We start from the raw sequence: 17,592 nt of genomic DNA on the forward strand, positions 1-17,592 counted from the left end.
AGCGACTTAATTTGGGTGGGGGTTATCGTTCGAATGTGCTAATAAAAATGTTGTTTGTTATTTTGATTTAGATTAGATATATTAGTTTCCTTTGATTGCGAGTGTTTTGTATGATTGTAATTTGTGTTGTGTGGCTCGTGTCGAAAATCCCTTCCGTTCGTTTTCGACAAAAGAAGTCATGTCAGTGACAAGACTGCTCGTGCCTAAAGAAACTAAAATACCAGGTTTATGTGAACACCACTAACACTGGCGTCGGGGAAGCATGCTTATTCACTTTGTTCTCTGACGAACGATTGCAACTCCACCATCAGACATAGTCGAAATTAACTAAAGGTGGAAAACCCGCACATATGTATCTTTGGAAACTAAATGTGTGATCCAAAGAAATTGATGGTTGGGAACTCAAACGTTTGGTTGGTCGTTTATTGAGTAAATAAATCCGTTTCGTATTGACTCCACACTTAATAAGACCGTTCCTGTTATAGATTCTCTCTTGTGGTGCAAAATGGATTAACTCCTAATGGACAGCAGAACGTGTGTACTATTTCGTCGCCTTTGATTCTCCACAACCATTTCGACATTGCATTTGATGTGTATGATGGCAAGAGACGTATTGGAACTGTAGGAGCTGGAGAGAGGTTCTGGGTTCCAATGGAACAGGTAACAGCCGTTTGATGGATTTGTGCCTGAGCAGTTTTCTTAAAATTTGGATATAAATTAGATTAAAATTTATAGTAAAATTTAGGTAGAAACTTACTTTTTGCCTGAGTGAGCAGCTGCAATTTCCCCTTTTTATTCGCCTCATTGAAACTGATCTTCAGCAAATTAAATATATATTCTTGTTCTTGTGATATTTCGCTTCAGTTAGTCAAATTTGACATAAAATTTTGGTTGAATTTTTATTCGGTGCTGAAATCCGTGGTTAACAGCTGGTGTGAGGAGCGAAACTTCGTTTCTATTCAAAACTTTGACATTTTGGTTTTGAAATTTTGAACGAGTTACAAAGTTTTGAACTTTTGGTGCTCTGCTGGATGAGTTGGGACATAGCCTCCCTCAAACAATATGTTATCCAAAATAGTCTTTCTGTTCTCAAACTTAAATTTATCTCCAGTCATGTTTATGAAACGTCTGTGTAATTATCAGATTTGTTTTTTATAGCTGCGAAGCTGTAAGCTGAGCGTAGCTATATTGCGGTGCTCTTGGTTTTTTTTTGTTTCGTCGTCTGACACTCTTTTTTCGTTTTACATTTGTTCACACAGCAAAGCTGAAAAAGTCAAATTTTCTGAATGACTTCTTCCTCTCCCTAACGGCATTTGCGCGCGTGACGTCATTTCTCACTCGCTTTAGCGAAAGTTTTTAGGTCATTTGCGTGATTAGATTTTGATCATACATGACTTACCTCACTCAATAAATTGACTTTTGCACTTTAAAACTTAAGTATAATTTGAATTTGTTTAAGGTCAAAGGAACTCATATGTGCAGTAAAGGTCCCTAATAAGAGGCTTCTGTGGAATGAATTTTAACAACCTTTATTGATTTATCGCTGAATGTTTTTTAGCCTAGTTTTTTTGAGCGGCGTCGATTTTTTTTTCAATTTAGATCTGTATCTGTTTCTATCTCTATTATATGGCACGCAGGTCTATTCTTTCGCAGCTATTCCGGCAATCTGCCGGCTATGTTTAAAATATTTCAGGCATTTTATCCCCTTGATAGTAAACTGAGACTCAAACCGACTGTGAAGGAAAACGAGAGGGCAAAGTGGTCTTTCACCCAGAGAGCAATCGACTGGCGAGTGATTAAGAAGCACGGAGGTACAAAGAGATACCTACTTGAATGCTGTGAAGTGGATCCAAAATGTCTCATTACGAATGAATGCAATCCATTGAGAATGATTCTACAGTTAGAGACTATCAAGGTTAATTAGTGAATTGAAAGTTGAGTAGCATTGCAAGGTTAATATATTTAAAATGGGAAATAATGCGTGGCTTATACATTTTCACGGCAGTTTATCAAAGACTCAAAATGTCCTTATGCTAGCTTCTTATTCGGAACCAATTCACCTTAATCAAGATTGTAGAATAATCCTAGAGAAAGGAACAAGGAGGCTCGGTATTGTGCGTTTGCAGATAATGTTCCGACCCCACTTATCCGCAAGTTTGGCTCAATTCTTTACCGGATGAGGAGATTTGATCAAAAATCTTTCAAATAAACCTCACATATTGATCAAAAATAATTGGTGTATGAATAAAAAATTGGCTTCCAACTCCAATCACTTAGTAATGTATATAATGCCACCTAGTGGGCCGATGATTATGAAAACTACGGGACAAGACAAACAAAAATCAATTAACAACAAACATTAACATCAAAAAATCAATTTCTATTTTTTAAACTTCATAATAACAAAGTCAAAATAGCGTCAATAAAACCTAAACTAAACAAGTACTTTTGTATTCCACTAGAAAAAACATGCGACCAGTGCTTACTGAAACTCGGTAACAAGTGGACAAAAAACGAGAACAAGAACGACACAGTTAAAAAAAACGTTTATTAATAGCCGCCGTCTGCCTCTCAACGGCTATTATTTAGGCGCTCTCACTAATTGCTCTTGAATGAAGTTCATAGCAATTATTGTAAACGTGTTGGTCAGTTTTTATGCAAATTTTTGCTTGACAATTTTGCGCTGTTCTTTTAGAACATTCTTTGACTTCTCAAGTGACTTTTTTTACGCTTTCGTTCATCATTTTTGAGTGATCTCGATTGCTCTCACTCCGAAGTACAGCTTGTTGCTAATATTTCGGTTGCAGAACAGAGAAAATTAGTGACTCATAGTGCAGTGGTTAGTGTGGGTGGCTATGGATCGGGAGGTCAATGGTTCGAATCCCGTTGGGGCAAGGTTTTTCCCATAAAGAAAAATTGAAATAGGCTGCAGACCCTGAATTAACTTGCCTCGCCTGTCGTTCAAAAGCAATTCTTCCGACATTTATCGGTTTTTTTTAATTCGCTGTACCTTTTGATCGCGTTTGTCGTTTTACATAAGTCACGATTTTCACTGAGCAGATTTTAATTTCTTTGACGCCATCAAATACGCAGTGTGAATACTGTCAAAGTCAAAAGATTAAAATCACAAGAGACGGGATAAACCGATAAAGACCGGTCATTGAGTTGTTGAGAATTAGGTTATTAAAGTTCATTAAAGTGTTTGCCAGCTGACATTGGCATTACGCTCATTAGCTTTCAATTTAGAAGCTGCATCAAGCGCGTCAACGGCTCCTTGGTTGTTGTGTCGTTTTCTTGTAAACAAATAATTTCAAATAATTCAAACCATTATTTCAATTCAAACTTTAAATTAGGTTTTTGTTCATTGACATGTTAACAAACACTTTGCGACCTGTCTTTCAACTATCAAAAAATGCAAGTATATAAAAATAAACAACGAATTCAGACGAAAAATAGATTCTGTTTAATTTTGTAAAACCCTATTCTAATGCGTGAAAAATAAGTAATGGTCAATTTTGCCTGCTTTGCAAATTAGTTATCAGATAAGTGGCCCTTAAATAACGAGACTACGTAAGCTTATAAAGAAAGAACCAAAATGAAAAATTTGAAAATACATGTTTATTTTCCTAAAACAATTAATTTCGAAGACATAACAACATTAGCTATCAATTGAAATCCATTAATAGATTCTTTTGTTCAACAAAAAGCCATCGATATCTGTCACTATTCAGATTTGGCCATACTTCTAAAAACAGATTGATAAATAGACAAAAATCAAACATTAATTAAACATTTTGCAAAAAACCGGCATGGAAACCGTTAAAACAGTCAGCAGTGACGCACTAAAAACCTTTGATATATTAGGTTGTGCCTTCCTTTAGCAACAATATTTTGAGATGTGAAGTGCTGTTATTGAGATTAGGTATGAAGTAGACAGAAAAGAACATGAAAATGCAAATAAAAAACGATGTTTAGAATATACATTTGATTCCAAAGTCATGAAAAACTTTAGCTATCAGCTGAACTCACTAAGTAAATGGGCTCCTTTGTTCTTCCTTAGGAAACCTCAAAAACTGCAATTATCCAGAAATTATTATTCGACTACAAAAGGAACGACAACCGAAGACAAATTCGAAAATTATAATAACCTTAACATAATCCCAAATTTTAAATTAACCTCCTGCGTAAAACCGGAATCGAGGTCGCTATAATTATAAGCGGTGCACTTAAAACTTTCGATTCGTCCAGTTGCGGCTTTCCTTGGCACCAATTATTTGATATGCAACCTGTAATTTTTGACACTGGGTAACAATTAGACCAAAAAGAACATTAAAGTGCAAATTTAAAAAAAGCGCCTCTGCATTTTCTTCAAAATATTTGCTTTCAAAGTCATGAAAACCTTCATCTATGTACTGAAATCAATAAATAAGTTCATCTGGTGGAAGCACCTTAGACCAATTTTTTTCTGGAATATGTCAAACGACCGCAGAAGAACGATAAAAATGTTCAGATCTGTTAAATTCTGCTAGACGAGGTTGTCAAAGCAGTTAATTTCATAATCTATTGAATTACTGCTGTGTTCAATGTTGCCTGTTTTGTGGATGCCAATTATGGGATATTTTTTCTCTGAATAATATGACACGAGAAGATAATGAACCTCAATAATAGAAAAAATTCCAATAAAAAATTTCTATGAAAACTCGTGAAGTATCGAAACAGAACCATTACTTGAAACTTAAAACCGAATAAAATGTTAAATTTTATCTCTTAGAAATACGATGAGACCTGTCGTGGCGTACGTTGAGCTACAAAATGACCAAAAATGAGATAAAATAGGCATAGCTCAATAATAAATTGTTCATTTTTTAAATATTTTTTTTTAAATGTGAAAAGGACCATAAGTTTCTGACTAAAAAACTCGATAGGGTTCCTTGAAACTACATCAGACGTCATTTGGAGCTTTAATTGGTACGTTTCGACTTGAATTGTTTTGTAATTGAAGTAAGGAAATGCAAAAAAAAGCAAAAATGATTTAAAAACATCGACTGATTACATCCGAGTTTTCAAACAACGATTAGACCACGAAAGCGTTGTGATTGCCGGTTGTCTGGTAGAAACACGTATTTTTTCAAATTTTATGGATCTGGATAATTTAATGAAAAAGTCTATATCTAAAATAAATGATTCATTATGCATAATTCTCGAGTTAAATTAGCAAGAACCCGGCCTGATTTTAATTCAAGAACAGTCTCAAGGGATCCACAAACAAAATTAGCTATATTTGTAGCTAAAGTAGATTCTGCCCTCAGTTTCTAGGAGTGTTAATCCGTTAAATGTAAACAAAGTGGATCAAGGAGCATTATTTGTGCCATTTTTGATGAAAAAGTGCTGAATTTGAACAATAAGAACGGAAATCAGTCAAATGTTCAGAAAACTTTGAACATCGATAACTATGGGGAAAAATGTATCTCAAAAATCTTTTTATTTTGAAAGTCTACTTTAGACAAGCTTTCCAATGACAGCACTCACAACCCTCTACGATTATTATATCGATCGGCGAAAATTGACTGAACAAAAAAACCATTTGAGTATATAATTCCTCCCCCATCTAAAGTGGGTCGGAACATCTAAAGTGGACATTTAAAGATCGCATTGTATTAATTTGGATTTAATTATCGTTTGAGAAAACTGATTAAAAGAACACTTATTTCCTGGAGGAGTTATAACTAAGATGTAATATAATACCATATAGCTTTAATTACCAGAAGTCAAACATTTTGAAATTTCTTTAATATCAAAAATTAAACCTGATGTGGTATTAATTTTTACCTGCTTTTTTGAAGGTTCCGACCTTTTTGCATATATTGGTCTCTTGAAGTACTTCGTGTGCTGAATTGAAATGAGTTGACTGATAATATTGGGTTACATCCGAAATCATTTAATAGAGAAGCTTCTTTTCTGTTTCAGTTCGGAACAATTCGCGGAAGGCTGCACGAGACACCGCATTACGTAATCCACATTAAGCCCACTTGCTTGTTACGTAATCTCTCACCGTACCCAATATATCATCGACTGACAACTCTTCAAGTAAGTACTATGAAGGTATTTTGTCTGCTTATTATGCCTACACTCCAACAGCATAATGCCCTAAACAGGAAAAGTTTAATACAAAGAATGCTGAAATTGTTGTTTCTCGAGGTCTTCATTATGAAACTTAATTTTGAATCGCATTTATGCGCATTGAAGCAGCTATTAAGGCACTTAAGAAAAAAATTAAAACAATTGGCCAAAAATGCCGTGAATGGTCTCGCTGGCTTCAGCAGTGATTAGAACAAAATAATACCTTCTGAAGGAATGAACAAAAATAAAGTTTGAAAGAATGAAAATGACAAATAAAACTGGCAAGTACGATTTTACTTTATATTCAATCATTGTCAATTGCTCCCAAACGAAGTTCTTATCAATTATACTAGTAGGCCCTCAAAACCATCAGAAGAAAATAATTTAAAGGAATAGAATGTTTGAAAGACGTTTAAGATTACTGTTTCGCACCAACTTGGGCTTGAACCCTTGCCTCTAACTGGTTATTTGTGCTACTTACAGTTAATAGAATACGAGAGAGGATAAAAATATCATACTAATTAGGAGAAGGAATCGTAGATTAAATAAGAAGGAATCAAAGAAAAAGAAAGAAAAAGACAGACAGGAGTGTATTCAAAACAACATTCTCCAAATTTTTGGGCCAAAAATAGAGCCGTTTTCGGCACCAACTCAGGCGCGAAACAATGAACCTCGCTTAAAATCAATAGGTCTTATCCTTGGCGCTACCAATGCGTATTGCATTTTTCTATTGCTCTTTCTACATCAGCAAAATTTTGGTCAATAGTTTTTTTTGGCTTGCTTGTTTTTGTTATGCGATATGCTTATTGAGATCAAAGCACGTTTTATGCTAGGCTGCATGATAAAGTATCATTAAAAATCTGAAGATAGGAGGGCTCTTTGCCAATTGCGCTCAAGTGCCACTCACAATTTTATAAAGAACGAAAAAGGTTTTTCCCATAAAGAAAAATTGAAATAGGCTGCAGACCCTGAATTAACTTGCCTCGCCTGTCGTTCAAAAGCAATTCTTCCGACATTTATCGGTTTTTTTTAATTCGCTGTACCTTTTGATTGCGTTTGTCGTTTTACATAAGTCACGATTTTCACTGAGCAGATTTTAATTTCTTTGACGCCATCAAATACGCAGTGTGAATACTGTCAAAGTCAAAAGATTAAAATCACAAGAGACGGGATAAACCGATAAAGACCGGTCATTGAGTTGTTGAGAATTAGGTTATTAAAGTTCATTAAAGTGTTTGCCAGCTGACATTGGCATTACGCTCATTAGCTTTCAATTTAGAAGCTGCATCAAGCGCGTCAACGGCTCCTTGGTTGTTGTGTCGTTTTCTTGTAAACAAATAATTTCAAATAATTCAAACCATTATTTCAATTCAAACTTTAAATTAGGTTTTTGTTCATTGACATGTTAACAAACACTTTGCGACCTGTCTTTCAACTATCAAAAAATGCAAGTATATAAAAATAAACAACGAATTCAGACGAAAAATAGATTCTGTTTAATTTTGTAAAACCCTATTCTAATGCGTGAAAAATAAGTAATGGTCAATTTTGCCTGCTTTGCAAATTAGTTATCAGATAAGTGGCCCTTAAATAACGAGACTACGTAAGCTTATAAAGAAAGAACCAAAATGAAAAATTTGAAAATACATGTTTATTTTCCTAAAACAATTAATTTCGAAGACATAACAACATTAGCTATCAATTGAAATCCATTAAAAGATTCTTTTGTTCAACAAAAAGCCATCGATATCTGTCACTATTCAGATTTGGCCATACTTCTAAAAACAGATTGATAAATAGACAAAAATCAAACATTAATTAAACATTTTGCAAAAAACCGGCATGGAAACCGTTAAAACAGTCAGCAGTGACGCACTAAAAACCTTTGATATATTAGGTTGTGCCTTCCTTTAGCAACAATATTTTGAGATGTGAAGTGCTGTTATTGAGATTAGGTATGAAGTAGACAGAAAAGAACATGAAAATGCAAATAAAAAACGATGTTTAGAATATACATTTGATTCCAAAGTCATGAAAAACTTTAGCTATCAGCTGAACTCACTAAGTAAATGGGCTCCTTTGTTCTTCCTTAGGAAACCTCAAAAACTGCAATTATCCAGAAATTATCATTCGACTACAAAAGGAACGACAACCGAAGACAAATTCGAAAATTATAATAACCTTAACATAATCCCAAATTTTAAATTAACCTCCTGCGTAAAACCGGAATCGAGGTCGCTATAATTATAAGCGGTGCACTTAAAACTTTCGATTCGTCCAGTTGCGGCTTTCCTTGGCACCAATTATTTGATATGCAACCTGTAATTTTTGACACTGGGTAACAATTAGACCAAAAAGAACATTAAAGTGCAAATTTAAAAAAAGCGCCTCTGCATTTTCTTCAAAATATTTGCTTTCAAAGTCATGAAAACCTTCATCTATGTACTGAAATCAATAAATAAGTTCATCTGGTGGAAGCACCTTAGACCAATTTTTTTCTGGAATATGTCAAACGACCGCAGAAGAACGATAAAAATGTTCAGGTCTGTTAAATTCTGCTAGACGAGGTTGTCAAAGCAGTTAATTTCATAATCTATTGAATTACTGCTGTGTTCAATGTTGCCTGTTTTGTGGATGCCAATTATGGGATATTTTTTCTCTGAATAATATGACACGAGAAGATAATGAACCTCAATAATAGAAAAAATTCCAATAAAAAATTTCTATGAAAACTCGTGAAGTATCGAAACAGAACCATTACTTGAAACTTAAAACCGGATAAAATGTTAAATTTTATCTCTTAGAAATACGATGAGACCTGTCGTGGCCTACGCTGAGCTACAAAATGATCAAAAATGAGATAAAATAGGCATAGCTCAATAATAAATTGTTCATTTTTTAAATATTTTTTTTTAAATGTGAAAAGGACCATAAGTTTCTGACTAAAAAACTCGATAGGGTTCCTTGAAACTACATCAGACGTCATTTGGAGCTTTAATTGGTACGTTTCGACTTGAATTGTTTTGTAATTGAAGTAAGGAAATGCAAAAAAAAGCAAAAATGATTTAAAAACATCGACTGATTACATCCGAGTTTTCAAACAACGATTAGACCACGAAAGCGTTGTGATTGCCGGTTGTCTGGTAGAAACACGTATTTTTTCAAATTTTATGGATCTGGATAATTTAATGAAAAAGTCTATATCTAAAATAAATGATTCATTATGCATAATTCTCGAGTTAAATTAGCAAGAACCCGGCCTGATTTTAATTCAAGAACAGTCTCAAGTGATCCACAAACAAAATTAGCTATATTTGTAGCTAAAGTAGATTCTGCCCGCAGTTTCTAGGAGTGTTAATCCGTTAAATGTAAACAAAGTGGATCAAGGAGCATTATTTGTGCCATTTTTGATGAAAAAGTGCTGAATTTGAACAATAAGAACGGAAATCAGTCAAATGTTCAGAAAACTTTGAACATCGATAACTATGGGGAAAAATGTAACTCAAAAATCTTTTTATTTTGAAAGTCTACATTAGACAAACTTTCCAATGACAGCACTCACAACCCTCTACGATTATTATATCGATCGGCGAAAATTGACTGAACAAAAAAACCATTTGAGTATATAATTCCTCCCCCATCTAAAGTGGGTCGGAACATCTAAAGTGGACATTTAAAGATCGCATTGTATTAATTTGGATTTAATTATCGTTTGAGAAAACTGATTAAAAGAACACTTATTTCCTGGAGGAGTTATAACTAAGATGTAATATAATACCATATAGCTTTAATTACCAGAAGTCAAACATTTTGAAATTTCTTTAATATCAAAAATTAAACCTGATGTGGTATTAATTTTTACCTGCTTTTTTGAAGGTTCCGACCTTTTTGCATATATTGGTCTCTTGAAGTACTTCGTGTGCTGAATTGAAATGAGTTGACTGATAATATTGGGTTACATCCGAAATCATTTAATAGAGAAGCTTCTTTTCTGTTTCAGTTCGGAACAATTCGCGGAAGGCTGCACGAGACACCGCATTACGTAATCCACATTAAGCCCACTTGCTTGTTACGTAATCTCTCACCGTACCCAATATATCATCGACTGACAACTCTTCAAGTAAGTACTATGAAGGTATTTTGTCTGCTTATTATGCCTACACTCCAACAGCATAATGCCCTAAACAGGAAAAGTTTAATACAAAGAATGCTGAAATTGTTGTTTCTCGAGGTCTTCATTATGAAACTTAATTTTGAATCGCATTTATGCGCATTGAAGCAGCTATTAAGGCACTTAAGAAAAAAATTAAAACAATTGGCCAAAAATGCCGTGAATGGTCTCGCTGGCTTCAGCAGTGATTAGAACAAAATAATACCTTCTGAAGGAATGAACAAAAATAAAGTTTGAAAGAATGAAAATGACAAATAAAACTGGCAAGTACGATTTTACTTTATATTCAATCATTGTCAATTGCTCCCAAACGAAGTTCTTATCAATTATACTAGTAGGCCCTCAAAACCATCAGAAGAAAATAATTTAAAGGAATAGAATGTTTGAAAGACGTTTAAGATTACTGTTTCGCACCAACTTGGGCTTGAACCCTTGCCTCTAACTGGTTATTTGTGCTACTTACAGTTAATAGAATACGAGAGAGGATAAAAATATCATACTAATTAGGAGAAGGAATCGTAGATTAAATAAGAAGGAATCAAAGAAAAAGAAAGAAAAAGACAGACAGGAGTGTATTCAAAACAACATTCTCCAAATTTTTGGGCCAAAAATAGAGCCGTTTTCGGCACCAACTCAGGCGCGAAACAATGAACCTCGCTTAAAATCAATAGGTCTTATCCTTGGCGCTACCAATGCGTATTGCATTTTTCTATTGCTCTTTCTACATCAGCAAAATTTTGGTCAATAGTTTTTTTTGGCTTGCTTGTTTTTGTTATGCGATATGCTTATTGAGATCAAAGCACGTTTTATGCTAGGCTGCATGATAAAGTATCATTCAAAATCTGAAGATAGGAGGGCTCTTTGCCAATTGCGCTCAAGTGCCACTCACAATTTTATAAAGAACGAAAAAGAAAGCGAAAAAAAGAAAAAAGATATAAGCATGAAACAGATAGAAAGAAAGAAGGAAAGACAGACAGGAGCGGACAAAAAACAACAACTACGCAATTTTTGGGTCAACAATCTTAGCCGCGAACTCACGCCCTTCGCCTAACAGCCATAGGTCTTATCCGTTACGCTAGCGATGCCTATTGCTGTTGTCCATTGGACTTTGGACTTCAGCAAATATCGGTGCGTGGCTTTTTGGGCTAGCCTTGTGCGTTCGTATTACGCCAGGGAGAATGTTTGTGGACCGTTAAAAGGATAGATTTTAAAAAGAAGTGCAGAGAATAACAGAAAATCAGGAGTGTCTTTACACATTGTTGGCCCAAGAGGATTGTAGTCATTTACGGCAATATCCCAGGCGGGAACGCATGCCTCTCGCTTAGCAGCCATAGGTCTTAACTATTTGGCTACTGATTTGTATTCCTTTTCAACTGCCCTTTCTACAACTGCACTTTTTCGCTTAGCGGCCATAGGTCCTAACTGTTTGCCTACTGGTTTGTATTGCATTTCAACTGCCCTTTCTTCAGGGCAAGTTTTTGGTCAAAGGCTTTTTGGCGTGCTGGTTTATGCTATGCGGCATGCTTAATAAGAAATATAGTAGCTGAAATATGTCAGTAAAGCCCGTCTCAAAACGTTTGTGTTTTTTACGCTAAAACATGTTCATATAGGAGCGCTGTTAACCACTGTGCTCAAGTTTAACTGATTTTTAAATTAATAGATGAATAGTAAAGACGACTAAAACTGTTCTTAACTTAGGTTACTGGCAATTTTTTGGATAATGTTAATAGAACCGCAAATCAGGAGCTGTAATAAAACTTAACCTGTGCGTACCCAAAAGAAACTGTGGAGGAGGGGCGCAGTTATTTGATTTTTCTTATTTAGTCTGTTTGTAGCTATTGGATAATATCTTGCTGTTTTTATCTCCCGTTTCTTGGGGGGGCTTAAATGCTCAACTAGTTTTCTTGCTCAGTCAGTTTGGACAATCGATATGTTCAGCGTACAAAACCGAAAGCAAGAGAGACAGATAGAAAGAAAAGTGAATAATTGGAGAGGGAAACAAAAAGAGATAAAGAGAGAAAAACTGAAATGAGAGAAGCACACACACTCTTACACACAGTCAGAGAGAGAGAGAGAAAGAGAAAGAGAGATAGAATAAAGAGACACAAAGGAAGGTAGAGACACGAAAATTTGCACACACACACAGAAAGAGACACGAAAATGTGCTTTTTCGCAAAGAATCATCAAGGACTGAAACTCCCTCCCAGAATTAGTTATGGCTGCTAAAACCGTGAACTCGTTCAAAAGCCGACTAGGTGCACATTGGAGCACCCACTGACTGAAACACTCACCCCTATAGAAGAACGGACAAGCGAGTACGGACTCCCAGTACCTCAAGACTCTGGTCTCTGTTGGTGCGTGAAATCAATCCGTTGCTGGGAGATCCTTATGGATTAGCTGAGTGAGGCTGGGCACGATCATGACACAGGACCATACACAATTAGATAGCATCATGTCAAAATTCCAACAGATGACCCAACATAACGAGTCACAGGATATTGTCAACCATAATGAGATGTGGAGAGGACCACCTACCTACTCACAGAATTCAACTATTGAAGACTATGAAGGTAGAAAGAAAGAAAGACATACAGAGACGAACGAAGGCGAAATAGAGAAAGACAGTAGAGAGAGAAAAAGAAAGAGATAGAGAGAAAGATAGGAAGAGAAAGGAAGAAAGAAAACGAAGAATTATTGCTTTAAAGGTCGTTCGCGCAGCAATGAAGACGGGAAATATTATATGTTTTTACGAAAAAACCTCCGTTAAAGAAGTGAAATTAAAAAAACCGAAGATGGCCAGGAGACAGAAAAGACAATTGGTACAAAGAGAAAACAGTTGCCAAAGATAGGAGTGCTGTTAACTACTGTGCTTAAGTTTGACTGATTTGTTTATTATTAGATGATTAGTCAAGACGACTAAAACTGCTCTTAACTTACTTTAATAGCAAATTTTGGATAATCGCAATGGAACCGCAAATCAGGAGCAATAATAAAACTCAACCTGTGCGGAAACGAAGGAAACTGGAGGAGGGGCGCAGTAATGTGGTTTTTCCATTTCAGTCTGTTTGTAGCTATTGGTTAATATCTTGCTGTTTTGATTTGCCGTTTCTTGAGGGGTCTTAAATGCTCAACTGGTTTTCTTGAACAGTCAGTTTGGACAATTGATATGTTCAGCGTACAAAAAATGAGAGCGAGAGAGACAGACAGAAATAGAAGGGAATAAATAGAGAGGGCAACAAAGAGAGAGAGAGAGAGAGAGAGAGAGAGAGAGGAAGAGATAGAATAAAAGAGACACAAAGGAAGGTAGAAAGAAAGAAAGACATAAAGACGAACGAAGGTGAAAGAGGGAACAGCGGAGAAAGAGAGAAAAAGAAAAAGATCGAGAGGGAAAGATAAGTCGAGAAAGAAAGGAGGAAAGAAAAAGCGAAGAATTATTGCTTTAAACGTCGTTCGCGCAGTAAAAAGACGGGGAAAAATCGTATTTTTTACGAAAAAACCTCCGTTGAAGAAATGAAATTAAAAAACCAAAGATGTCCAGGAGTCAGGAAAGAGAATTGATACAAATAGAAAATGGTTGCCATTTTTGAACAGTTCCCTCCAAACCCACACGCGGGAACATAAACCGATTAAGGTCGAAAGAATTGCTCTCGAACGCCAGGCAGCATGGTGTATGTCTTTTTTTCATGGCTACAAAGGGAAGGTACTCGGCACGACCCTCTGATTACCAGTCCTCTCTATTACCAACTGTGCCTTAACCGCTATTGTCAAGTGCGTCAACGGCTGCTATTTTCCGGCAATGTGCCGGTTATGTTTTTATATCTAAATAACAAGCGGTGGTTTGAAGCTGCAACATGAATGCTGTACTGAATTTTTAATACACCTATAAACGTCTACCTCATCATTTCTTTTATAGTTATAAAATGTCTCAATGTTTGCTACTACTTAGTTTGCTCTGGTTATCTTTTGCTGAATATAATAAACATTGTCTTAAAATATCCATATTGACCCTACATAAGGTGGTCGTTAGTTTTCGCGTTTTTAGTAACTTTTTGTTGTTCCGAAGAAAGCAGTACGTTGTCGTTATTTTGTTCTGGTGTTGGACTTGACTTTTAATGTCTTATCTTTGTTGAAATTGGCTACCAACTTGTTTCCTTTGATCCAAATTGTCTACCATAATTAATTGCTCGGATGTTCCGTGGAAGCAAAAGTTTATCTTGTCCTGCAGAGGAGTTGGAGATCATTCATTTAAATTACAAATATGAGATTCAATGCCGGTTCGTTTCTTAATTATACCATTTTATAGCTTCTCGGATCATTAGTGAAAATTCATTAAATCTCGTTCTTCTCCGAACTTATGTATGATTGAAACCAAATCAGTATTGTGCCTCGGACTATATATTTTCTAATCTTTTGTGTTTTTTTGCTATTGATTGCTCTCGAATGTAAAGCAATTATTGTAAACGCGTCTTTTTAATGCAAACTTTTCGCTTGACTGTTCCGCGCTTTTTCTAGAAAAGTCTCTGAACTTTTTCACGCCCTTTTTCGTTGTTTTTGTGTGGTTTCAATTGCTCTCACTCCGAAATAAAGTTTGTTATTCAAACAAAACCGATTGTTAGAGAGTAGATGACAAGTCCCTGATAGCCGAGTGGTTATTATCTCCGTCGAGGTGACGTAATGGGACTCAAGGGGTCAGGGTTCCAATCCTACCTTCTGATGATGTTTTTGCATCTATAAGGAACAATTTATCTAGGCTAAAGCCCCTGAATTAAATTGCGCTGTCTGTCATTCGGGAGCAAGTTTTCCAACCTTAATCGGTTTGTGTTTCAATGCTGTTTTAATTCGGAGAAAAAAACTATTATTTTTGTGTCTAAAATTTTAGTTTTGTTTCTCGGTTAGTTAAACTTGATTTTCTGTTGTACTCAATTCGTTTTTAAATCCAATTTTTTTAAAGTTCATGTTAGTTAAATTTTCTTGTGAACTTAATTTTTGTGTCAAGTTTGGTGTAAATTACAATTAAAACAACGACATATTTTTGGTTATGTTTGTGAGGAGCTTATTCTTTAACTGAGTTAAGATTTTTCTCTGTACGTCTGATTTTTTTGCTCCCGAGATTAAAAAATTTCCCTTCTTTTTGTTTGACTAGTCATAAAATATAATGGATTTTGTAAATGGTGTTTTTTCGTTGCCTCGTATGGGTTTGCTTGTTTCATTCCAATTGATAAAAAGTGATTAGAATCAAATTAATTTGTGTTGAGGATTGGCATTTTCATTTAATGTGGAATTTAGTAGTTTGATGATGAATTTGGCTCAATTCATCAATTCATTTTTATTTTGTTAATAGGGCAATCTAATCTTGTTTACTTACTTTTAAAATGTGAGCCAGTTTTTTTCTACCAAGACTTACTTTTTACTTTTACAATTACTTAAAGTAATACTGAAAGTAATTACAATTACGTTTCAAGTCAATTTACTTTTTTGTATGTGTAAGTTTGAATTTTAAAACAACATTAATATGGACTGTTCTAAATTCTTTTTACGATGTTTTTGCTGCAGAGGAATTAAATTTGCACAATGGTTGTCTGGTTTCGAATTATTATTCCTTGATGTTTTTTTTCATAATGAGCTGTCTCTGAAAAGAGTCAGTTATTCAGTTATTGTCTATTTTTTCAATGTCGCCTTGTGAAAAAAGCAGAGCCATGTTCTGAGAAAGATTGCTATTGAAAGTTTTTGCGTTTACATTGCTAGTTTTTGGTACTTATTATCAGATCGTCTGCTGCGTTTTTACTTTTAGTTTTGAGTTCAACTTTAGCAGAATCACACCCGTGTGATTTAATGATAGTTGAAATTATTTGAATTTTGTCGTATGGTAATATTTAAAATCTTAACATTATTGTTTCGTCTCAAACGAATTTTGTAGCAATTGTATTAGTCCTGTGGTCTTTTTAAACGCAACTTTTTTTTGAATCGATGGATTTTTCGTCTGATGACTTGTTCGTACTCAAAAACGGGATAACAGGTAAAGTCACGGGGCATTAAGTGTCTGTTCCTTACTCTTAGAGATTTACTGGTCGCTAAAGGTACGTTTTACCGGAACTGCTGAGGAGATGTAGTTTCACGATATGGAGGTTAATTTTGGGAAGTTTGGATACCTCGTTTGTTCCCAATCCCTATCGTGCCTACCCTGAGAGACTAGCTTCCTTTAGCTTGTACTAGCTAATGAAAAAAGCTGATCGCTTGTCCGTCGTTTGAGAGCAGTTCGCCCGATGTTAGTCAAATATGGTAGATTTGCGTTTTTTTTTAATTTTGTCTGTGCTTAGCTTTATTTAGGCTGTTTTGGCCGATAAGGTCAACGTAGCTGACCAGAGCTTCGAATGTTTGAATTTTGTTTGAGTTTTGTCTAATTTAAAAAGGCTACTCCTGGAGTCGTTTTGATTGATTTCGATTATACAGTTATTTCGTTCATTTTTTACTGTTAAGGATTGGTTGCAAGTTGTCATTAATAACTGGACTTTCAAGATTGCTTGATTTTTATACCTCTTCTGATAATAGATTTGTACTTGTATAGCGCGAATTTTAAATTATTTGTATCCAGGGAAAAGAGCCGAGAGCATACAGAATGTTGGCTTATGGTGAACAAGAAGTCATTCATGAGGTGGTCCTCAACAACACGAAAGTGGACATTGACGTCACTGATCAAACAGACAAAAGGTGATTTTAATGTGACATTTCACAACTCTAAGTTGTTATAATTTGGTCAATATTCAGGCAACGGGAGATTTTTACCCATGAATTATCAAACGAATTATCTCATATAAAAATATGCATGTATAGTGTGTTAACTATTGTTGTTTTTAACTATTGTTATGTAAACCTGTGTTATCTACCCTAGTATGAATCTAGCAATAGTGATTATGGATATGTATATCCCCTGCGGAGATTAAGAAATAGTTGAATAGTATAATGGTTGTTTTGCAGGTACTTTGGTCTGATCACAATGAGGAAACAAAATCAAACAATTACGTATGGACAGTGGTTTGATCATGGCAAGCATTCCTCATTGGTGAGTCAAATAGGTCCATGTCTCATTCATTTTACCAAAATTCTAAGTATTCCCAAGTTCCTTCTCAGTGAAATCTATTTCTCGTTGAAACCTGTAATCATTGAGGAAGTTGAATTTTGAAAATGTTGCACAGCTCATATCGATCAGTTGTTCTTAGAACTGTCTTGTTCTTACTACTGTTTGAACAATAGCGTTTTTTCTTGTTGTCTCTCATGATTATAGAAGAAACTACGCTATTTTA

The 17,592-nt window shown here is 35.1% G+C and overlaps 1 protein-coding gene across 1 annotated transcript in view; it reads left to right on the plus strand.

Annotated features, from left to right (window-relative positions):
• Positions 1–17,592, plus strand: part of LOC142350401 (intermembrane lipid transfer protein VPS13A-like) — a 229,852-nt gene that overhangs the window by 113,647 nt on the left and 98,613 nt on the right. Inside the window, exons 25-30 of the mRNA XM_075402248.1 lie at positions 486–660; positions 1,694–1,915; positions 5,968–6,198; positions 10,058–10,240; positions 16,884–16,999; positions 17,267–17,351. Of these exons, the coding sequence (XP_075258363.1) occupies positions 486–660; positions 1,694–1,915; positions 5,968–6,198; positions 10,058–10,240; positions 16,884–16,999; positions 17,267–17,351 (1,012 nt within the window). The remainder of the gene's footprint in view (positions 1–485; positions 661–1,693; positions 1,916–5,967; positions 6,199–10,057; positions 10,241–16,883; positions 17,000–17,266; positions 17,352–17,592) is intronic.

Source organism: Convolutriloba macropyga, chromosome 12 (assembly GCF_964194025.1).
Source record: "Convolutriloba macropyga chromosome 12, txConMacr16.3, whole genome shotgun sequence".
In the NCBI taxonomy this organism is placed as follows: Eukaryota; Metazoa; Xenacoelomorpha; order Acoela; family Convolutidae; genus Convolutriloba; species Convolutriloba macropyga.